The sequence below is a fragment of the Ochotona princeps genome, chromosome 8, assembly GCF_030435755.1.
Source record: "Ochotona princeps isolate mOchPri1 chromosome 8, mOchPri1.hap1, whole genome shotgun sequence".
In the NCBI taxonomy this organism is placed as follows: Eukaryota; Metazoa; Chordata; class Mammalia; order Lagomorpha; family Ochotonidae; genus Ochotona; species Ochotona princeps.
Window position 1 is genome coordinate 20202354 of NC_080839.1, and position 25636 is coordinate 20227989.

Consider the following 25636-nt stretch of genomic DNA (forward strand, 5'->3'; position numbering starts at 1 on the left):
TAGCATATGTTATCTATGAATCTTGTAAAGTGTTCTGACTTTGGTTTGGAATGATCACATCTATCCAGCTCTACCAAGAAAACTTCAATTCCATGAAGAAACTTTGTATTTGGCTCAAACACATTACCGCCTTACATTTTCTGCTTTTTTTTTTTTTACCTGAAAGGTACAAATTATGGTGGATATGTTTTAAAGTGATCATAAATACTGATTTATGTGTTTTCCATGCCAATTTCATCTATCCATCCATAGTTTATATGACAATGAATAGCAAATGTTATATATTCAATAAATATTTAATGAATTATACCTCTAATTGATTTTGTGCCACAAAACATTTATTTTCCTGCTTGAGCCATTTTTGAGAAATTCTAAGCTTACATTTCTTGCTTTGAAAACTGTACTTCGTTGCTTCCATATGCAACGTGATTTCATGAAATGATTTCTACAGCATAATTTTTATCTCAACATCAACTAATAGATCTTTCCCTTGGTGACCTAAACCACATCTCCATTGTCTATTTAGGTTCACAGTGCACAAATCAATCTTTTAGAAGTCTCTCTTCCCAATACACTTAGGAAAAGTCCTAACAATATGCAAACAGGCTGTTTCTTTCTTACTGCACAGAGAAGCTTCTATTTGGAAAACGATCCTTGGTACATGATTCTCCTTACCCTATGCTCATTACTGTCACCATCTACCACTGCTAAACCTAACAGTAACTCCACAATGATAATCTGTTTCTTTAAACAGTACCTGAGGGTCTCCCTTTATATTCAGTCCTTTCTTTCTGTCAGTCTTGTCTTTGACCATCTGACCTCTTAGGTACTTGAGAAAATCAATGCAGGATTTCACTTTCAGGTACAATAATAATGTTATGGATTAAATTGACATGGTATAATGCAATGTAATTAATTTAAAAAGGTACAATAATAGTAATTCATTCATTTGAAACACATTTTCTGAACAGGTTTATGAAATCAGCATATGGTTTATGGAATGAATACTGAGGAAAATAGGTAAAACATAAGCAAGAAATTTTGCTTATGTGTGGCATATCTGAAACTAAAACATACCAAGCCCCATAAACTATTCTGTGATCCTGAAGACTTAGCATTCTTTCCTGTCCTCCTTTACAAACACAAATCTATATCATTCTGCTCAAAGTCAGTAAAAAGTCCCAGCTTTTCACAAAACTATCACATTACAACCCAGGACCTCTACAACACAGGTATAGTTATTAGTTCTTCAATCACATATAAGCACTTGGCCTATTACTAACATCCCCACACACAGTCACAAGTTCCTCAAATTCAGGAGCCAGATACTGACACTTCCTATACCCACTCAGCACACCATCCACCAATTTTCCACTCATCCATCCTTCCCCAAAATCATGTAACTTCCAGAAATATTGTGAGACCATAGAATCTATGAAATAAACTTTTTAAATCTCCAAGAATTAAAACATCAAGATGCAAAGTAAAAATGAAAACAGAACAAAAAATTATCATAAGTAAAAAATGCATTAATAAACTATCATACATTCTCTCTTCACATACAATTCAGATGCAATATTTTTAAGTTACTGATGTTGAGATAACTTATCTTCCCTTAAATGTGCAGAATCACTTAACTATACATCTATAATCATGCAAGTAACACTACCTTAGAGTACATTTTAAACCCTGGGTTAGACAGTACTACTTATTTTTGGGTTGAAAAATTCTAATTCAAGAGCTATTGCTCATGAACTATTTCATCTCCTGTAAACTTGCAGAATGTTAGAACAGGAACACATTAAGATATATCCTTCAGATCGTCCACAATTTTTTTACACAGGAAAATAAATTTAATCTCTAAGTTACCTGGCCAGTCAATGAAAGAGAAGAGTGGTTATAACAGTGATCAGACCCCAAATAAATGCAACTCTCTAGTACACTCTTCACTGTCCTATATTTACTGCAACATAGGTTTGACTGTATTGAAATAAGTAAAAATACATAATGACTAAAAAACAGCACTGTAAATGAAACATGCACATGAAAATAGACAAGTACACGCACAAGGCATTCCATAATGCTCTCTGAATTGGTACAAGTGCACAATACAACTGTTTTTAATCACAAAGATTGAAGATTGTATTTCAAAAAATTGTCAAATATGAGTATTGCTTACCTGGCAGCTGTCTGAGAGGTTGCTAAGAGACATTAAAGACTTGAGCTATGCTTAGACATAAGATTGTTCTGGCTCTGGAGATTTCGTTCTACCTGGGTTTCAAGGGTCTACCACTTTCAATGGAAGGCAGGTCAGAGATTTGTAAGGGATAACCCAACATGCAAGACCTGGGCACTGTTGCCAACATTGCAATATCATGTTGTCTGCAGGCATCATTACCCACATCTTCCTATTGTGAAGTCCTGGCCCTGTCTTTCCTTGGTGAGGAGGAAATCTTGACCATGTATTTACTTCTTCGGGTTAGAAAACTTAAGTGTGAAAATAACTTTAGAACCAGCACTAATTCTATTCATTGCAAAAGTACATACATTTGAGATGGGTTCTACATATGCTAGAGAAGCTTTCAATGAAAAAGGACTCATTCTCTTAAAACCACTCCCAATTACCCAACACCAACATGGCTACATGGCTATTGCATTAGCCACGTACACTTTGAAAAACAGGATAGCCTCTTATTTCATCATGTTCATCACCCATACCAGGTTGTTTTCATTCACCTCTCTTGAGAATTAACAGGGTATCCATGCCAATAGTCAAACCCTTTTAGAGACATCCACCCAGATGCTTCGATAGCCCATGAAGATTTAACCACCTCCATGTACCTTTGCTTGTATAAAAACCTACATCTTGACATTTGAAAATAAATAACCAGGAAATAAGAAAAATTCACACCCTAGTAAATTTTCTCCTCTAAATACTAAAGCATATAACCAATGACCTAATCAGTACTAGAAACCCAAGTGTCACAAGAACAGCAGCTTTTCATACTTCTTTACTACCATAAGACCCTACAAAACAATGTCAAAATTATGACATTATGACATATAACCAAAGCAAGTTAGTATATTTTGGTTGTAACTTTGAAAGGGCTGCCACTTCATAGTTGCACAAACAGTGCCTTTTTAGTAATGAACCTGTAGTCATTCAATTAGGAAGCTTTTGTTTATAACACAGTGTTGATAATCTTCATTCAGTGCTTACCTTGCATTTTTGCCCCACAATGTTACAAAGGCCAACTGATTCTCTCTGCAAACATCAATAAGTGATAGTCTCTGACCCCCAAATCTTCTGAAGAAGAGTGACGTTCTACATTTCCTTCCAGAACCTCACAAAAGCTCTACAGAATAGCTATCATTGCACATACACAATGACTGTCAGCCTGAATGCCAAGTCAGACTTAGAAATAAAAGAATGAAAATACCATTTTCACTTCTCAAGTTTTGATCACAATTGGAGAATAACCATGCTGTGGAATTCCTTATCCATGTCAAAAATAAACACATAGATCCTTTGCCCAAAATTGATTATTAATAAGTAAGGAGGGCTTGAGTGGATACAAGTTCACTTCCTTGAATCCCCCACCCCCTGTCTTTAGAATCAATGATTACAATGAGAGACATTGGATTAGAAAGGAAGTTACTCACCATGGAGGAATCACTGCTTCCACTCCCGATCGGAGCTCCCTCAGCACAGGTTGGGAGGTGGGTAGAAAGTTGACTAGCCCTGCCCCCATCTATGACATCACAATCTACCTCATAAAAGGTAGTGAAAGTGCTCTGAACTCCTGTCTGATTTCCGAGAGATACAGAAAAGAGAGCGTGAGAGAGAAAGCAAGAGAAAAAAATAAAGTACCCTAATTGGGAAGGGATTAGGGAAGTGCAAGAGGGTTACTGGGAAAAAGAGTTAAATCGGAAGACTTCAGCACTGAAAGAGATACAGTTTTCTTCACATTAAGCTGCCATGCCTTTTGGCTTCCTCATTGGTTCTTGACCAAGTAAAGGGACATCTGGGAGGAGGATGAAGAAGTGCCCTGCCTCTTCAGGCATTGTAATGGACAGCTGTGTTGGGACTCAAAGGGAGGCACCCCCTGTTAAAGCACTGAAGATCACCCAGAGTGAAAGCAAGGGCTTCAGCTCTTACAGCCTGGAACAACATGTAGGGACCCCAGATGCTTTTCTTCAAGGTTCCATTGCCCTGCTGCGTGACCTTCGTCAAGCTCTTGGCATTGGCACAGATAGCCAGTATGTGATACTTAAGGGATACTTACCTCCTCCTTAGAGATCAATGAAGAAGTAGAACATTCATTATTGTTAGAACTGCAATTTTTCTTGTGACTTTTTTACTCAAGGATGCAATATTGGAAGATCATAATTTACAAGATAAGCCAATAATCAATGCTTACTTCTACCTTTAGCATCTTCTTTGTTGTAAGATTCTCTCAATATAAAACACTACAGAAAACCTCAAGTTTTCTGTGTACCAAATACACATCAAAAAGGGAGTAAAGCTCACTTTCAAAACTTTTAAAAAAATCAAATGGCAGGATTGCTACAATCCAAAAATTCCCCTATAATCTGTGCCTATGGCACCATGATGCTGGCTAAATATTTCTGTCCCAAGAAATTGTGCTCCCTTACAAGATTTTATTTAATGTTGCAGTACAATTCTCAAAGTAAATCAGACATTATCATAATGTGTACAGTACAAGGTTATTTTTCTTAAATTGAGACCTGCAAGTTCCAAAGCACAAAATACTCAAAATCATGAAGTAGGCATTACAATAAACCAAAAGTAGATGATATGAGCAGGGGACAGGTCTGAAAGTATTTACACAAAAGCCAAACTTTATCTGCCAAGTGGGATATTTGAAAAGGCAAACAATCCCTTGCCCTAGAAATACTTTGGTACAAGTTACCATTGAAAATAATAGCTTTAATTCATGGTACCATGTATAAAACCAAAGTCTATTTCTATAATCAGATAAACAAAATTCTCCATTTTGGGATTTTGGGTTATATTTTAAGACAAGTTATTTCTAATTTTTTAATTATTAGATTACTAAATATATACATGTATTATAGCAATTGCAATTTAACATTAAGCAAAACTGGCAGCTTAGGAAGCAGTTTGAAACACAGAGGTTACTAAATTCAAACTGATTATGACCATTTATATTTCGCAATGAATGTCATAATTTAGAGAATGTTAAATATTAAACACAATAGAAAAAAAGTATGTGTTGTATAAGAAATAACTTTGTATTTTACTTTTCAGTACTTAGTAACGGAATCAAATTCCATCTATACCCCGTTAATATTCTATTTGTATGCTCTACAATTCTAAGTCTAAATTCAAATTACATATTTATTAGCTTTCATTGTATAGAAGTTTGCAGTTAGTGCCTAATGAAGTTTTTATTTTTATGTTTTTACATGTAAGATCATTGACTAGTTGGCTTATCTCTTTTAAAATAATTTGTAATAGTTTCATTTTCATTTATAAGTTAGGCAGTTCTTAGATTTTGTGATTATAAAGAATGTTAGCCATTCACCATTATGCATGTTTCACTTGCTTATTAGAAATAACATGGATTGCCCTGCTTCTCATGAAAAATTTGAACATTATTCATTATTTGTCCATTTTCCAGTAGGCATGTTTACTACCCCACAAAGAGGCACGCTTTTCCTAACAATATAGAATAAAAATGGTGTTGTTACACAATTCTTACATACTGGAAACTAGCAATTTACATTCAGATTATAATCGATTGGTGTTTCTTACTATTTATATATTATATATTTGGAAATGAATGATTCAGGAACCCAATGCAAAACTAGGCTGCATCAAAAGGATGCAAAATGCTGAACTGTGCTGACCTTTCAGAAGCATTTAGTATGACTGGTTGTATAATGCTTTTAGTTAGTTTAAATAACAAAGCTTTCAGCGACAGATGCAATGCCAGGATAATACACTTTATTCATTTCTCCTATCCTCTTGATGTTCATGAGAAGTTGCAGTGCAACTATAGACTTCCCACATAATTCCCCAAGCATTCCATAAACGGATGAGTAGCTCTTTAAGACTTCAAGATATGAAATACTTCCAAGGTTTTTCTGCTCAAGAAATTGTATTAATGCTACATCATAATCATTTTATTCTGATTAGAAATTTGTAATGCTGCCTTTAAATTTTTGTTTGAGTTAACAGCATTTTAACTTCGAAGTATAAAAAATTGAGTAAAGGTCAAATAATTTGAACATTCTCAAAGAATGGCAATCAGATGCATTTACAAAGTAAGTCAATGAGGAAGACAGGATTAGGCAGTTGTCAGGCAACTTGAACAGAGTGTCATTATTGAAGACAAACAATAACAGAAGTTCCAATATGTGTTGACAGTAGATTAAAACGGAGTTCCTAGATAAAGAGATCAAGTTTCGACTTTATTTTATGGTAGTGTCTCATATACAGAAACTTGAGTTGCAAAGAATGCGTGATTCTTAGGAAATGAGGCTGGCTGGACATTCTCCAGAACATTCTCTCTCAGTTGCAAAACAGATTTACCAAATAAAATAGATGAAAGGGTTCAAGAGACAGGATGTACAGATTTGAAAGAGTTCCAATCAAGTTCAATATCAGCACAGCATCTGCACAGAAGAAGGTATTCAAAGAGAAGTAGTAAGACATTTTTGATGATGAAAGAAAAGATTAAAAGTCTAAATTAAGAAAGCTTGTCTTCAAGAAAATAAGATCAGGATGAAGTGTCTAAAATATATTTATTGCCCAGAAGGAAAATGGCTATTCAAGACAGAGTAAGACAGTGTGTCCTGAAGCAGTACAAGGATTCTAATCTAAGAAAGTTCCACATTGCCCATCCAGAAGCCTTTCCTATTTATAAGATACATGGACCATAATGTGGCACATATTTCTCTTTTAAGGGCTGTGAGCACAACAATATTTTATAAATCATTTAAATTAGATTGGAGAAAGCATTTGACAAAATAATCTGTAGGGATAGAATGTAGAAGACAGTAAGTTAAACACACTATTATTTCTGGGATGTAGTGAACCAAGACATCTTTGGATACACAGAGATAGCCATCAACAACAGACACCCTGCTTTTGACCCAAGAAACTTCAACATTTTTGTAAGCTGAGACACTAAATAGAAAAAAAAATAAACATATACTATAAGGCTAACAAATACAATGCACAGAAAAATTTATATTCTCTTCATGAAAATTATTCGGTGTTAGAGAAAATAGCCTGACTCAACCAGCATTTATCACTGTGATTTTATGTAGGGAGAGATTAAATAATAAAGATGCTGAATTCAGTGACTCAGAAAAATATGGTTTGGTGTAAAACAAATAAATGCAAACCTTTAAATTCCCAATTTTTGCCTTGTCATCACAAATTAGGAGCAACCTGTGGAAATGCTAATCTCTACAGAAAAACATGATCAAAATTTTAGCCAGTCCAGTACCGAATTAAAAACCTAGTATCGGGCCCGGCGGCGTGGCCTAGCGGCTAAAGTCCTCGCCTTGAAAGCCCCGGGATCCCATATGGGTGCCGGTTCTAATCCCGGCAGCTCCACTTCCCATCCAGCTCCCTGCTTGTGGCCTGGGAAAGCAGTTGAGGACGGCCCAATGCATTGGGACCCTGCACCCGCGTGGGAGACCCGGAAGAGGTTCCAGGTTCCCGGCTTCGGATCGGCGCGCACCGGCCCGTTGCGGCTCACTTGGGGAGTGAAACATCGGATGGAAGATCTTCCTCTCTGTCTCTCCTCCTCTCTGTATATCCGGCTTTCCAATAATAATAAAATCTTTAAAAAAAAAAAAAACCTAGTATCAGTTTTATTTTGCAGTCTCCTGATTTCTATTATTCTTGGCCATGTGAGGTAATGGAAAAAATGTGTGTGTGTATATGTGTATATTCTGTAATTCCCGAAGGTTTACTATGTGATTTAGTATTTATTTCCTTAACATTTTTATATTTCTTTGTAAAAACTTGTGAATGTTTTCAGCTAACCATTAATTAACACTTAAACAATGTTATTCCATGGCTGTAGGCATAGGAATTTTTTTAGGGTGAAGTCCAAATAGGAAGAAAGCCAATCATAGTGCTTAACTTAATCAATTTGAAATAATCATATCTTGACTAAAATTGATGAATACTAGTGTACCGAGAAAAATCAGAAAGTAGAGCCTTAAGAAACCAAATCCATTAGTTAACATTTTACCAATGAATTTCCATCCCTTTAAGTTCATTAACCCATTCCATTCCATTACTGAGAAATAATACACTGCAAAAAAAGTATAATTTGGCCCACATGATCATGTGAAGCAGTGTAAAAAAAACAAAAACCCACTCAATAGATGAAAAATAGGTCCATCTAGGTGTCCAGGTACCATATAGACACATGACAACAGATCCAAATAATACTTCCTAGGATGCCTGATAACCAAGATGATGTTTATTACACTTTTTAAAACTCCTAATTTCCCATTTTGTTCAATGTCTTTTTCATAATCTTATTATGAATTTTCACTGTGAAAACCACTTTGTGTTGTTTCCCTTGAAAATTCAATAACCACATCCACCAATATGAATGTAACTAAGAAGGTACTAACAGAAAGCAGGATTTAAACGTTTTACCAAATCAGTTTGGACAACAGGTGGGATGAGGATGGAATCATGCAACAATATATTGTTAGCAAAGTGTGTACAAAACTACTGTCTATTAATGAGAAGTGCCTGCATAATTTTCATCCTGTCACAATCTATCTCCACTGTCAATTCAGATTTACAATACAATTTTTTATCTTACTCTTTCTAGTTCTGTGCACTCCATACTTTTATAGACCAGAAAACATTTTTAAGCTAAAATACTTAGTTCCCTACCTTCTAGAGGATCTGGGTAAGGTTGTTTTGAACAGGTATGAATTTCTTATATATCCTTTTGTTTAAACAATGCACATACATGCGTTTCACACCAACACCAAAGAAACGATCATATATATTTTCCCCATTGATACACTTTTACCAGTGAAAATAATGATGTATTCCTTCTAAAGAGACTAAGAAAATACAAAAAGACTCAAAAAGGGTGTGTTCTATAAAGCACAGATTAGCACAATTAGATACAATGTGTTGTGATGCCAGTTTCATCTCATTAGAAAAAACCAGCACTTTTTAAAAATAAGGAGCATATAGACTTTAAAAACCCAATTTAGTTGTCACAGAAAACCACATTTCTAATATAGATCAATGTAACAATATGCTATATATTCTCCTTTCCCTGAATTGAATTGGATCAGATAGGTCACATTTATCAATCATGCACTCAGTTCTTGATTATATTAACTATTACAGAGGTAAAAGGTTAATATTTAAGCCAGTTTGGTGTGTGTGTGTGTGTGTGTGTGTGTGTGTGTGTGTAGACTTTAGTATAAGCCAATAGTAAATTGGACTGATCTTAATATTCTAAGTTTTAAGCATGTACAAGGATTTTTTGTATCTATTATGATAAATATTCATGTTAATTTAGAACAGTTTCTGAATTGCTTAATGGTATGAAATGTGGACAACATAAATTACCTGTAATTAACCACTTCTTCTCCAACTTTTATTTTACAAACTCAGAACCTCTGAATGTCACACATTATACATGCTCAACTTGTCAAGTTTCTTTCCAAAACTGCATTGAGAAGGATTTACATTTTGACAGTGAAAATGTAAACAGCAAATTAAAACAGCAAATATCAGCTGGAGCTATTGCATAGCATACTAATCCTCTACCTACAGTGGTGTAATCCAAGTGGGTGCTTATTTATCAAATCTGGTGGCTCCGCTTTGGGTCCAACTCACTGCTGCAAGCCTAGGAGGGCAGTGAAGGATAGCCCACGGCCTTGGGCCCCTACACTCACATCGGCGGCAAGAAGAAGCTGTCAACTCTCAGCTTAGCATCAGCCCAGCTCTGGACTTTAGGCCATTTGCAGTGAGCCGGTAGATGGATGATCCTTCTCTGTCTCTCCCTCTCTCCCTGAAACTGAGTTTCTACTAAAATAAATCATTTGAAAGTGTATATTGTGACAAATTTCTCACGCATTCAGAAATAAGTCAGGGTTCCATAAACCTGCACGAGGACTGAGTTGACTGGTATCCCTCATGTCCAAACTCTGCAAATATTAATATTTTTATCCCTTAAAATTGCTTTAAATGTAAGTTACATTCATATTATTCCATTCCTAACCTGCACACCAGATTCCTGTTGTGAGCACAATCGCTCCTGTGTTCTAACTTCATAGTTCTCACAGGGTACTTAATCTAAACTTGGAACTTTTCAAATAACTATCTGTATCAGTCTTATCAGAACACTTTATGTTTGGTATGCACAATTGTAAGAATCTTCATCTGGCTTCCAGATCTTGTTGAGAATAATATACAAAGCATAAATCTTTGTGTAGCTAAAGTTAATCAAAGGTCATGGAGTGATTTTTCAATCCAGAGAGCATGTGCAGGTCTGTTTTTCTCTCTTAAGATGTCCATTATATTCTCTAAAAGTTAGTCATAAAATCTAGTAAGAAAAATATAATTACTTGTATTAGAACATTCATGTCATTGCATTACTACTTATTTACATTGCAAGCAGTATTTACACCCTTTGGAAAAGTGACAATCTTTCCCTGATATAATAATGTCACACTAAATGGACATTACCTTTAATCAACTAATTCATGATATGCTATTACTAAGGTTCTATATTCTCTGTCCTCACTTCACTCTTGATGCCTTTTCCCTGATATCTTCCTTCCTTGCTTTTCTTTATTTTTTCCAAAATTCCTTCTTCCTAAAAGTATGTAAACTGACTTAAGACATTGAGTAAATGCTAAACCAAGTCAAACATAAAGCTAGTTTATAAAATTGCTTGCTTTTAGGTTTTTCCAACTCAAGCATCCCCTATCCTTTCACATCTCTATCTTTCTATAAAATAAAAAATAATAAACTATTTTATTTTCCTTTATTTCCTTAGTAACAAGGTTGAAAAAAAATGACTCAAAGTGTGTTCTATGTTGTGATTCAGTAAAAATGATACACTTACGCTAATAAGAATGGTTTAAGCTAATGAATTAAAAATAATTACTTCCAACCAAAAAACTAATGGGCTTTGTTGGCAGTCATGCAAATAAACATACAAAGACATATCATCATTACTCAAGAAGAGCCTTTACACCAATTTGCCCATGGAAACTATTGAGTTTTCTCTTTTCACCTCCCAAGCCAAAACAAACACAATTCAATCTGACTTTCCCAGTTTGTATACAAAGAATCACATTAAACATACACATGCTGACAGGATGCGTAATTGTGTCTTTCTTTTTTAACACATGTTCATCATGTCAGCATGGCACAATGTAAACATGGCTTCCTGATTAAGACGTATTTATTTTTCTGGAAAAAGTGAAAATAATCTGTCCAAATCTCTTCTATTATGGTTGGTTCTTTGATTTCTGTAAAATAGAACATTTAGATGTTAGAGAAGAAGCCATAGCATTGCCTCCTGTGTATAAAACACACAGGGAAAATGGAAAAAAGATTCTGGATTTTCTTTCTTTTTTTTTTATTTTTTATTTTATTTTTTTTTTTCTGTTACTGCATTCTTATCTACAATGGCTTCTCCTGAAAAAAAAAAAAGGCAAATTTACAATAAAATAAATGGAGTCCAAAGCAATGGATTTCACTTTCTTGGCAACATCATTGGATGTTTGTGTGTATAGAGTCCCACGCTCATGACTCTTATGACTTAGAAGGCAGGCATTTATGGCTATTTTGCAAAATAATCATATTGACTTTTCACCATTTAACATCAGTGAAGGAGGATGAAGAAGAAGATGGAGGCAGAAGCAGCAAAGACAGCAAATACAGATGCAGGTATGGCACCAAACAGCAAACAATGAGGCGGCCAAGAGCAGGCCTATCACTGAGCAATTGATAACAAACTTTTATAATGCATTTGACTCTGAATTATTATAAAGGTGCATAACATTCCTCTAAAAGAAGCCTTCTCTCATGCAAGGATACATCAACTTTGCCACTAAGACTCAAAGAAGGAATCAGGCTTCCTGATGGTGTTCTCAAACTCAAACACCTCTGCAAATGCCAACAGTGCAAGTGATAAAAGCCAGTGATGATTTTGGACTACACCTACATGAAGAAAAGACAATGGAAATGAAGTTTGGTGGCAGTGACAGACAATGGGTACTGAAAAGATGATGGAGAGCAGCTCTGCCAGTCAAATATCGCCCAGATGAGTTTGTGGGGTCAGAGATCCACAAAGATGCTTTGTGCATCCACATAAATAACAAGATTGGAAAAGTAACAAATGAAAGCACACAAGGCAAGCTGAACACAAAGCACTTAGGTTCACAGGTGCCCTATGCAGGTGGCTATGAAAGCTGAGGGGTATGGGTCACTATACCATCACGGCTCAAGAAAAGAAAAGAAGCAAGGGAGATGCAATGTTTTGATCACTTCTTGGCCAGAAATTCTTGGCAATTACCATCATGGCAGAAAGGACACATTGCAAGACATACAGCTCTTGGTTGTGCAAGAATGTTGAAGCAGGATCATTTTGGAAATGCAAAGAGGTGACTGACATTTGGTAAAAGGCACAAAATAGCCAATTGATTGGACTCTAAGAGGACTGCATGGAACAAGCTTTCCAGATGGTATCTTCATGCAAGCCAGATCAGTTCTTTTCCCAGTTATGTTTTCCACAAGCCAAACAGAACCATAATTAAAACATCGAGTGCAAAAATGATTTTTACATTTTTATCAAATCATCAAGTTACTGCATTTCCAAACACGGCATTAGGAAGATTCTGGCTTCATGACCAGCCATATTTACACAAGGCATTCACTGTAAAAATAGCATCATATTTATACTAATACAGCACTGAAAATGGCAGAATCATAGCTGACTGGGAAAAGAACCAAAGGTGGCAGAGCCACACTTCTGAACTTGCAATTGATGTGTAATAAATGACACCTTGATTTGAGAAAAAGGGACTGGGGAAGACAAAGCCAAGGTGAAGAACCTCAAACATACATTAGGAAATCTTGCCAAGAAATTGTGATTTTTCTAAATATTTATTGAACTTATTTCTATGAATTTGATGAAAATGGCTCAGATAATTTATATTTTCATGAGAAAGAAAACACTGGGGTGATTGCGGGAAGGATATATAATTGTTAGTGTTTGACAACCATGTTAGATTTTAGCAACAGCACATCAACCTATATTAAATTCAAATATATTCTGCTTTTCAAAAGCTACTAACAACCTAGTATGCATTGGAACCTGATGAATTAATTCCTATTGTTTTTCCATCATCTCTAATATGTGAAGAAAATTCACACATAGAGAAGTTGGCTCCTGAACAGTGAAAATTACTATGTCTAATAAAGGGAAGGTACACTCATAATGAGTAAATATGCACAACCGCAAGTAATTTTAATAGTCACAGCTTAGCAATGATTTTCCAGACTACAAAATTAGTTTTCTTGTGAAGAATGGAGATTTTACAAGGTTAGTATAAACATGGGATAATTGGAAAATCAAATTGCTCTTTGTGAGTTTTTCTAAGGTCTATAATAGTGATCACATTTACGTTTAAAAAGTCTCTCTGAAACCACTCGAGTCTGGAGTTTTTAGGAGTACTGTTGCCAAGAATGCTTGCTTTGAAGTACGACAGTGGGAACTTAACATTGTGAAGCCCAGGTCCCAGCTTACCCCTGATACTATGAGCTCTCCTCCAAGATTCTGCACTTCTGCTTTCACCTTGCTGCAGATATTAAGCTGATGGCAATACAACGCAATTCTTTGAAGGTAGGCTAATAAATCCTGCTTACAGGCTGAATCAGGACACTATAAAAGAAACAAACATGACTTCAATTAGTATAGATGCTTGCTACATCAAGGAGACAACAAAGAAAAGGCTTCAGAGTCACATGCCTTAGCTACATTCATTTGCCTTGGCTTCCTCATGGCACATTTTTGAAAGAACACAGAGGGTAGCTTCAGGATAGCTAAGTGTTTCTTCATACAACTTTATAAAGAGAATATTAAGCATCCTACTGCAGGTATGTATTTGTGTTCATGAATATTTTTAACATTTATTTCCTCAGGACTAAATATTTTATTGTTTTCCTCCTAGTTTTGCTCAACTTTACTATGTGAAAATCTATTTCAATGTAGAAAAATCAAAGGAGTGAAAGAATTAACTTGCTGGTGTAGCAACCGTTGCCATATTTAAGAGGCAGTTTCAGTTTAGTCACTTGGGAGGGAAAGTTAATTGTTTACGTTGGTTTTCTAAGACATGTGTCTTTACTAAAAGAAACTTGTTAAATATTTAAGATCTTAATGTTTATCAAATGTGGAGCAACATGAAGAGGTTTCTCTGAAACGCTGAAGCGGCTCATGACCACTGTAACAGAAACAGATGGGACAAAACAAAGTTGAAGCTAATAATGTTCCTGAGGTTTTTAACAGAGCCCTTCTAGGGATGCAACAGAACACCTACCAGGAAATTAGAATTCTGTGGTTTAAATAAGAGAATATTGGTGCTAGGCTCAGCAGAAGGCTTCTATAGCCATTTGCATGACTTCTTAAAAACAACAGCTACTGAGTAGTTGAAATATTTCCATTGCTATCAGAAGCTTAGTTTGAGATGCTTCGATCATTCATCATCATTCAATACTGTTCTGGCTGAATTCGGCACTTACTGAAAAATAATATATATTTGGGCTGCTGTGGTGGCTCAATTGACTAATCCTCCACGTTGCAGCACTGGCATCCCAGATGGGTGCTGGTTCATTTCCTGGCTGCCTTACTTCCTTCTATCTGCATTAGCCTTAGAAAGAAGTGGAAGATGGTTCAAGTCCTTGGGCCCGTTTACTCCTGTGGGAGACCCCGAGGGAGGTCCGGGTTCCTGGCTTTAGGCTGGCTCAGCTCCGGTCAATCAGCCACTTGGAGAGTGAGCCAGTAGGTAAAAGATTTGTATGTATCTCATTCCATAAATCTGCCTTTCAAAAAAATACTCTAAAAAATTTACTTTCACCAGATTCTTAATAAAATATTATTCCCAACTAAGTACCTAGAGACTAAAAGTATAGCATCTTTTTGAAATAAGAACTTGGTAGAATGACTGAACTACATTTCCTTTAAGTTAAAAAAACAGAACTGTTGCATTAGTGTTGCAAAGTCCGTGGTTTCATACAGCCATTTACTAAGTAAACAATAATGGAGCTCCTTTAATATACAATACTCTCATTATAGGACTGTGTTTTTTCCCACTAACTGCAAGTATGAACGAATCCCTCAGAGACTTTTTGTGCTTCCTACATGTACTTAATAGTGTAATATTTATCCTTCTCCAGAGACTCATATACTGGAAGCGATTAACTCTAAATGATGCCTCCCAAGAGAGTTGGCAAAGATTTTGATACAATGCCTTGTGGTAAATTAAACTGAAAGTTTTTGTTTATTTTTGATTTGAAAGGCAGAATTGCAAGGCTGGGAGAGACAGAGTGCTCTTCCATCCATTGATTCACTCCCCAGATGCCCCAAGACGTTGGTCCCAAGCCAGAGCCAATGGCGTCTTCTGGTTTTCTACGTGGGTGACAGAGAACAAGCAGTTGGGCTATCTTGCTGTTTCCTCCTAGCCATTAACAGGGAAATGCGTGGAAGTGGAGCAGCCAGGGCACATGTAATATCCATACAGCATGACAGCACTGCAGGTGGCAGCTTTACCCTCTACACCTGCCCCTAAACTGAGAGTTCTGTCTTAATATAATAGTAATTAAAAATCAAACAGCCCATAAAAAGTTGATACAGCATGTGTGTCTCAAGTATTCATAAAACATTTTCAGGCAAAATAAAGGTAACAAATCTACTACTTTATATTGTTCATTCACTGCAATGCAGTTAACAAAGCAATATAAAGGGCATGGTGGTCTGAGAAAAAAACATGAAATCAAGGTAGACTTTAAAAAAGACATAACCTATTAAGATTAAAACATTAGCAAAAAAGGCAAGTAATTTCACAGCAGGTGACAGAATAGCTTAAAAATGGGCCATGTCTAAATAATAATGTGTGTCTCTGAAGCCACCTTTAAATATCATTCAATGTTTCCTCATAGTCTCAAGCTAATTCTAGAATTTCACAATGTGAGGTGTGTTACATTTTCCACATATCATTACTCTTCTTGTCTATGCTTCATGTTGCCTCACTGCTGCACACAAGTGACTAAAGATTTTAAACCAAGAATCACAGCTCAACTGTTGAAGCTGAGCAATCTAAACATACTTTTAGATGTTGAGATTCAAACCATAACGGACAAGCCATCCCAACTACACTCATTTTCACTCCCAGAAAATGTTCTCTTCCAGATCTCAGATTCAACAGTCTCTGATCATCCTGTCATACCCTAGGTACTTGCAACATTTGCAGATAAGAATGGCATTCTTTTGAGGTTGATCATTTTTTTTGTATGCTTTTATGTTCATTGTCTCACACCTCTTTTTCATGAACTTTCTGGAATAGATATAAAACTATAGGAATAAACCCAACTTAGACTGTTTGCTTCATAGTTAATATTGCTTTGAAATTAGCAATACTATTGATGAGACTTTGTTGTGATACAGTTAGGTAAGCTGCTGTCTGTAGTGTCAGTATCCCATATGGGCATCAGTTCTAGTTCCAGTCACTCCACTTCTGATCTGGCTCCCTGCTAATGGGCTTGGGAAAGCAGAAGATGGCCCAAGTCTTTGGGGCCCTGCATCAAATCGAACAGCTGGAGGAAGCTCCTGGTTCCTGGTTTCAGTATGGTGCTGTGCCAGTGGGTTATTACAGCCATTTGCCAAGTGAAACAGCATATCAAGCATTTCTCCCTCCTTCTGTCTGTCTGTAACTCTTCAAATAAAATCTCTGAAAGAAATATTTTCAAAAATAGTAATAATTTTATTCTCAACTTCTACAACTTGTCTCTGTATTTGTCTGTTTGTGTGTGAGAGAGAGGACAGGGTGATTCTTAAAATATTGCAATGTTTAATGAGTTATCTCCCTAACAATATTTCCTGAAGATTTAAAAGCAAATGATATTTCCTAAGTGTATCCGTCTTGTATATAAATACATTAAAATCAGTCTTGGAGTCTTATTCTAATAGTTAACCATGGGTTTTGTTGTTTTCTGTTGTTTTCATTTCTTCAAAACACTTCCTTCTGATTAAATCATTCAATGACTCGTAGATCAAGCAGTGGCATCATTTTCTTCAAGAAGGTTCTTGATTTTCATTTCTTCAGCTACACATTAGTCATTTAATAGCATGTTATTCAACTTCTTGATGTTGTTAACTTCTTTTTCTTCCGGATGTTGATTTTGTTTTGCGGCTCTTCATTTAAGGGGATGTATAGTAGCCGTGTAATGGAAACTGCCATATCCACTAACATGTCATTTAACTTCATGGCATTGTAAATTTCTTCTTTCTATTGTTGATTTTGAATCATGACTTTTCATTTAAGGAGATGTACAGTAGCTGTGAATTGGAGACTAACATCCAGATGTGAGGACACAATGTAGTATGCATTTCTACTTCCAGACAAAGATGGACTTACAATGAAACTGTTTACTATATGTTGACGATAGGATTCTGGACTCTCTGACAGTGTCTATGCCCGCAATGATGGACATATGACTGAGTATGAAGAACTATATGTTAGTAATGATATAGAGGAACTGGGGGCGAGGGAACTGGGGAGGGGATAAGGGACTATGAAACTGTATTATAAAATAATAACAATAATAAAAAATGTATTAAAAATAACCTAATAGTTGAATCATCAGGGATTTTGTTTTAGCATTTGACATGAAGGATTCTGGATCTGAGAGAGTAGCATTTAAAGGACTAACTATAATATTAATGGATCAAGCGAAGTAAAACAAGCAGGACAATGACAATAACCATAAGCCACTAGGGCAACTGATGAGGGACAAACTAACCCATATCTCCTATTTTCAGAGAGTGTCATTAAATTGAAGCATTTAACAAAGAAATTCACATAAATATAAAATAGTTTTATTGTAGGAGCTAATTTTATATTTTAGGATACATTGCATTTGAACTGATTCAGAGCATAAACCCCTGCTGACAGAAGGGATACTATCAGTTATCTAGAAAAGTGTATTGCCTAAAGTACCCTTAGAATAAATGGAATATTTCTGCAATAAGAAATTTAGAGAAGGATGTTAGAGTTCCATTTGAAGCCAAATAAAATGATAAGTACAGAAATACACTCAAACATTAAGGTGTGATTGAGTACTATTTTTGTCTGCAACCATAAAAGATATTTTGAGAATTTCATTTGCTTCTGAAATCCTTGAGTCTAAGTTAGAATAAAATTTCTTGATCATTTGGATTAATCACTTTATGTCAGAGTATAATTATAAACATCAAAAGTCATGACTGTGAGATCAGTTTTAAACAGCAAAAATAAAATTTCTAATTTCTTAATTCTACACTTAAACCATGATGCCACAAAAAAAGCCCCCAACCTGTTTTCATCCTCTTCATATGCCTCATGCTGCCCAATGCCACTTTCTTGTCAAGGAGGAGTCCTTGCCTGTCACTGCTTAAATAAACCATTTGATCAAAATCCATTATACCTCTACATCTCTGCTAATCTGATACTGTGCCACAGGCAGGTTACTTTTTATCCTCAAATTTTCCCTCATTAAATCAGTCAACAGAATGTGCAACCGCAACAAAGTTTCCTGAGAGCATACACCCGCGCGCACGTGCACACACACACACACACACACACACACACTAAAATAAAAAACTTTAAGTGAAGGCATTGTTGTACAGTGGTGAGGCCAACAACTCCTGGCCAGTCACATGTCAGAGTGTCTGAGTTCCAATCTCTGCCACTCTGCTTCAAATTCAGGTTCCTGTCAATTCATATTCAGGGAAGGCAGTGGTGGCTCAAATTCTTGAGTCATTGCAACCCACAAGGACGAGCTGGAACCAGTTCTCAGCTACTAATTCATCCTGAACCAGCCCAGGACATTGCAGACATATGAGCCACACAATAACTGATAGGTGATTCCAGAAGATTCTCTTTTAAATACATACAAAATAATAGGGAAAAAAACCTTGGAAATATGAGGGGATGTCCAAATTTATCACTGGCTGGCCTGACTTCAGAGCACCATCCCCTTCCAATGGGGTTTTGAACTCCTGAAATCAATATCAAGTCTATTTATAAAGAAAATTTCATATGAGAATCTCTATGAAAGACAATATTTAAGCAAAGACATCAAGAATAAAAAATTCTGCATTTTTTGGTCCCCCTTCCTGCCATATCTAGTAGCACTGACTTTTCTTGTGGATGCCTCGAGTAACGCAGCACTCTTGCTTGTTCTTCCTAAATAATGGGTGTTTTTCTTTAAGGATCTCTGGCTATGGTGGTAGGAGTCTCTCCTGAGCACAATCTGCCTTTGTTATTAGCTCTATATGAGCACAGGCAGTGTCCGGTTTGTAAAATATTTCTGATGCTCCACAGTTCATTCTTCAGAGTCACTTACAGCATGCATAAAAGCGATGGTAGAACCAAGTGCTAATTAACAATTCCACTCAGCACATGTACCCAGCTCTTTCACTTCCATTACCTGATCAGCCACTGCGCGGGCTAATTTGTCCATTCGAGAACCTGCTTCAGCAATTTTCTTGGCAGCATTAATGACATCAGATGTATTTTTCAATGGTCCTTTACCTCTAAAACAACACAGACAACATTATTAGAAGTACACCCTACTGAAAAGAAACATGAAACTGCCATATCCTTTGTCCAGTATTATGGTTAGGGGTTTGATTTTTGGCATTGGCTATATTATCTCTGTTTTTCATTTTTAACAGTTAATTTCCATTCATTCAGGGAATACTTCCCTTGTTCTGATAGGCATGTTCACATTCTTTCCTTTACATTCATTTCCGCATTATTAAGTTGTTAGTTTAAAGGGCAATTACTGCAAAACTACACAATTTTTAACATACATGTATCAAGCACCTCATGATGTGAGCACTTTACTTCTGTTTTATCCTCCTAGTACCTCTATCAAAGAAATATTACCACTCCCCCATTAGAGAATAAAATGAACAAACACTGAACAAACTCATCTGTAGGTACCCAAGTAAAATTCTAAGTCAAGTCTTACAAAACCAAATGTACCAATTTTTTCCTATATCATATACATTATGTTTATTTTAATTTTTTAAATTATTTAATGATACAGTTCCATAGACTCTGGGATTCCAGAGTCCCACAAGTCCTCTTCCCTGCCTAAAGATTTCTCTTCTGTTATTACAATGGGTAGACCTTCACAAACAGGCATGCGCCAATCATTCTGCTATTAAAGTGTTTCCTCACATTGAAGGCACAGGCGATGGCAGATAATTCAGCATCCTATTGTCAGGATATATTCAACAGTTGCACCAGGAATCCATCTTTGGTATGGATGCAGAGATGCTGACCGCACGATGCATGTCCATTAGGTTTAAACTATGCTATTTAAGTTTGGAATCCAACTTAACATTATGAAAAGTAATTATTTCATTCAACTTAGAAAAGGCCAGATTTTTAGAACTTCACCTATTTCTGTAAATATCTGTCTTGGGAGCAAATATGCAATATGTAGTATGATAATAATTGTGTTTATTTTTCTCAACTATTCCAACATTTTCATATAGAGTTCTCAGGTTAACTATTTAGTATCATATGTCTTTCACATATTTATAATAAAGAAAAAAGAAAATATGCTGAGTCAAACATATGTAAATGAAAAGTAGCATGTAAAAAAATTTTGATTCCCTTTGTTCAGAGGTAAAGAAAAGTTTAGATGTAGTATCTGTCAATAAATGTTCTCATTATTATATATTTCTCTGTAACTTCCACACCTTAGAAAAATATTTCGTGCAATTTTATTTTGACAAAATAGTTGTTGATACATCTTTGCTCTTAATTTTTCATTGCTAACAATCATATGTATTTCAAGAATTTCAAAAGATGGGAAAACACGTCCTCATGAATTTGACATGGCAATAATCAATGATTTTTAATCATTTATCCATGATTAATCCTGACAGCATGTATTGAAATCAAGAATGTCCAGAAACACAGCTTGAGCCCCAGGCTGCCACTGTGTAGACCAAGTGAATAGCATCTTGGATTTTGGCTTACACTGCAGGCTTTATTTAATGATACCCAAAGAAGCACCTGGCTTCAGATCGACTCAGTTCCATCCATTGTGCCCACCTGGACAGTGAACCAGCAGATAGAAGATCTTTCTTTTTCTCTCTGTAAATCTGCCTTTCTAATAAAAAAAACAAATCTTTAGAAAAATGTATATATTTAAATAATCATTTTTTTAAAAAATGAAGACTTTGGAGTTCTTGTTGTAGATTCAACACAAGTTTGTTCAACTAAAAGCTGTAAATTGGGTTCATAGCAGCACTTCATAGAATTAAAATGCATAGGGTCCAGTGCGGTAGCCTAGTGGCTAAAGCACTGCCTTGCAGGTACCAGGATCCCATAGGGGCACTGTTCCATATCCCAGCTGCTCAACTTCCCTTCCAGCTCCCTGACTGTGGCCTGGGAAATCAGTCAAAGATGGCCCAAAGCCTTGGGACCCTACACCCATGTGAAAGACCCAAAAGAAGCTCCTGGCTTCGGACTGGCTGGACTCCAGCCAATGCTGCCACTTGGGGAGTGAACTAGCAGACTGAAGATCTCCCTCCTTCTCTCTGTAAATCTGCCTTTCCAATAAAAATAAATATTAAAAATAAAAAATGTTAAAATTCATAGAAATGTTGAAATCACATAGCTCCTCATGAAACCGAAGAAACTGAAACCCAAGGAAAACTAACCAGATCGTACTGCCACACACTGAGACAACTAGGAGAAACCTAGACGACAAGAGAGGGCTGTTCATGCTAACTATGGCATATTCTGAGAACAGCGAAAGAAATGTGATTAGACAAAAAGAAAGACATAATTACACAATACATGAAAATGCAGCAAGTAACGAAAGCACCAACTAAATATCCAGTTCAATAATTTGGAAATAAAATTTGAGAGATTGATGCCTCAAAAGAATCACACTATAAATAATAAACACTAAAGCTGATGTAAAACAAAAAATATATTAAGGTTATTCTGAATAGGAGAAACCGAATCAAGAAATTGAAATAGTCAAAGTGAAATATTTCAGAAAACACAAAATGTAAAGTTTCAAGCACTTACTTTCCTTAAATACATGCAGATTTAAAAACCTGGGTGATGTATCTTTCTAGGAAAATATAATTTATCAAACCTAACCAGTAGATAACTTTCAAATATCTGAACAGCTGCATTAGCATGAAATGAAGAAATCTGTTAGGAAAGCACTCATTTAAAAAAAAAAGGAAAAAAATACACATTTTGCTTAGAGAGGAATTAACCATTAAAGGAAAGATAATCCCAATGCTAAAATTTTTATAAAATACAGGACAGGAAGGAAGGAAATTTTTAAAAGTATTTCATTAATCATTGCAACACTGGTAGTATCAGAAGTAGTTGAACAAAATACTTACAGATATGTACGTCAGCACTTAAATTTTTAGTTTTTTTTTTTTTTTGAACATGAAGAGTGGAAGATCTGAAGAAGCAAAGGAAATGGCAGTGTGTATGGGGATGTCCTGTGGGCCCTTTCCTTGGCCTTCTCCAGTAACAGCAGTTAGTTAGGAGAATAGTGTAACCAGGACACTGGAATTAGTAAAGTCCATTGAGATGGTGGCTACATCTTTAGTTACTCCTATGCTTTGGGGTGTATAAATGTAACTCGATTTCATCACATGGGTAGTGTCGTGTAACTGAGAGTATCTGTAGCATCTCCACACACATTACCTCCCAGGTCTGTCCTGCTCTATCTACCACCCACCTTATTCTCTCACACCCAGTAATCATTATTTGTTCTCCATGCCTGTAAGTTAGTTCAAGACTACTGCCTAAATCAAATCAAAATGTACACAATCTTTTTTTCAATGTATACAATCTTCTAAGACAGATTCACTGATCATAATTTCCTTAAGGTTTTTGCATTAAGTTGTTGCATTAGTTCATTGTTAAGTAGTAGCACTAGTATAGCTCTTCCAGCTTCTTTAACAATGTTTACAGTGAAAATTATATGAGTAGTTTCCATTTTTAGCTGATTATTAATAAAACTGGTGCAAATATTACTACATGAGATTTTAGGTGTATTTAAGTTTTCATTGCGGATAAATCCCCAACAATGAAGTTACCAGGTCCTGTGATAAACTCAGTGTTTAGTCTAAAAATAGATTATCAAATGATTTTCCAATTATGTTTCATCTTACAATTTTGAATGTCATTTTTAACATCATACTTAACAGTGAAAAAGGGAAAGCTTTTCCATTAAGATGAAGGTCAATAGGAGAATGCCCGTTTTTGTCCCTCTATGCGACATAATTCTTAAAGTCCAGATTCAGAGCATGTAGGTAAGTAACAAAATGCTCACAAATTGTGAAGGAAAATGTAAAATTATCTCTGCATAGGATATGATCTTGCATGTAGACAATCCTAAGTATTCCACTAAAAATAACTGGAAAGAATGAATTCAGGAAAGTTGCAGGACACAAAATAGAAATGCACATGTCTTTTGTGTATTTGGATAGTACTGATAATCATTAAAAAATGAAGAGAACAAAATTTTAATATTTTAACTTAAATAGCATCAAAATGAAAACATTAAGGACAATTTCAAAGGTCACACACAAAAATCAAACGTGATACAAATAAATGGAAAGTCATATCCTGTACATGATTTGAATATCCTAGCATTCAGACATCAATAGTACCAAAAAAAATCTACTGGTCTGCTGCAATCCTTAACAAAATCTCAAAGGCATTTTTTCCCCAAAATAGAAAATTTCATCTTGAAACTCAAACTGATGATTAAGGCAATGTAAGTAGTCAAAAAACCTGGAAAAAGGAGAGCTTAGAACTCACATTTCCTGACCTTAAATTTACCATAAAACTAGTCACCAAGTTAGTATGGGACTAGCACACAAATACATAGAGTTATGGACTAAAACACATTCAGAAATAGACTGTCACATATAAGATCAAATTTCCTGTAAGAGTACTAAGACCACTCAAAGGACAGTCTTCAAGAAGTGATTCTTGAAAAGTCTCCTATCTGCAAAAACAATGAATCTGTGCCCTAGCAAACACCACTGATCCTTTGACTATGATGTATATTACAAATGTTATCTCAAAGAAAGGGAACCTAAATGTAAGATTACTACAAAAATTTGAGAAAAATAGTCCCAAATTTCTTATTTGGAAATGACTACTTATAATACCAGAAGCTTAACCTGCAAAAATAAAAATGATCAATCTCAAAAGTAAAGTTTTCATGTAAAAAAAAAAATCTTAAAAGGCAATTCACAATAAAAGTGCACAAATCTTATTATCTGATAAGGAATTATTAACCTGTATAAAATGAATTTTTGTGATTCAACCAAGAAAGCAAAACCAATAACCCAATTAAAATATAAATAAGCAGCATGACTAGAGATTTTTACAAAAGCCATACAATGGCTACCCAGCTCACGAAAAGAACTGCACTATCACTAATCATTAGATAACTGCACATCAAAATCACAATGAGATATTATTTCATATCCATTAGAATGGATACCACTGAAATAACAGAAAGTAAAATCTCATAAAAATGAAAGAAAATACAAAGTGTTATAGAAAAATGACAGATAAATTGGAATGCCTTTCTATTGTTGGTGGAAACAGACATGGCAAAAAGAGTAGTGATTTCTCAAAAAATTAAGTAATATGATCTTGCATCTCTTATAGGTCTATATTTGGGAGAAATAAAAGACTTGAATATGCATTTCAATATTAATATTCAGAGCATTACTCAAAATAGCCCAAAAGATAGCAGCAATGAAAATATCCATTAATAGTTGAATGAATTCATATAATATATCAAAAAATGCAGAATTATTTACCTTAGAAAGGAGGGACATTCAAATACATGCTACAATATTATGAATCTTAAAAACATGGCATGTGAAATAAATCAGTAGCCACAATGAAAAATACTTCTATCAGTCTACTTACATGAGATACTTAGAGTACTCAAATTCATGAAAATAAAATAGAATGACAGTTTATAAGAAGCTTCGGGAAAGGAGAATTAGTGAGTACATTTGTGAGAATATTATATCACCCTGTAAATGAGCGATATCAATGGTTGCCCAAAAATGTGAACTATACACTTACACAGGGATTAAAATGGTAATGCCTTATGATATCTACTTCTCACAATAAAAATTATTTAAACAGTCACACTCTTGTCTACTCTATTGCATAGCATAAATCTAAATGAGCTGTAGTTATCTGTATAATGGTAAGGAGAAAGTGAAACACACAGCAATGCTAACATCAAAAATAGAAAGAGATCCCAAGTCTGAGTCTTTGTATC

The 25636-nt window shown here is 35.3% G+C and overlaps 1 protein-coding gene across 2 annotated transcripts in view; it reads right to left on the reverse strand.

Moving 5' to 3' along the window:
• Positions 1-25636, reverse strand: part of CTNNA2 (catenin alpha 2) — a 1134503-nt gene that overhangs the window by 15185 nt on the left and 1093682 nt on the right. The window contains exons 16-18 of one of the 2 annotated variants that reach the window (XM_004590714.4): positions 19748-19853; positions 13812-13946; positions 3664-3807 (exon numbers count right to left, since the gene is read on the reverse strand). In XM_004590714.4, coding sequence (XP_004590771.1) covers positions 3664-3807; positions 13812-13946; positions 19748-19853 — 385 coding nt within the window. The remainder of the gene's footprint in view (positions 1-3663; positions 3808-13811; positions 13947-19747; positions 19854-25636) is intronic. The other variant, XM_004590715.2, reaches the window with a different exon arrangement.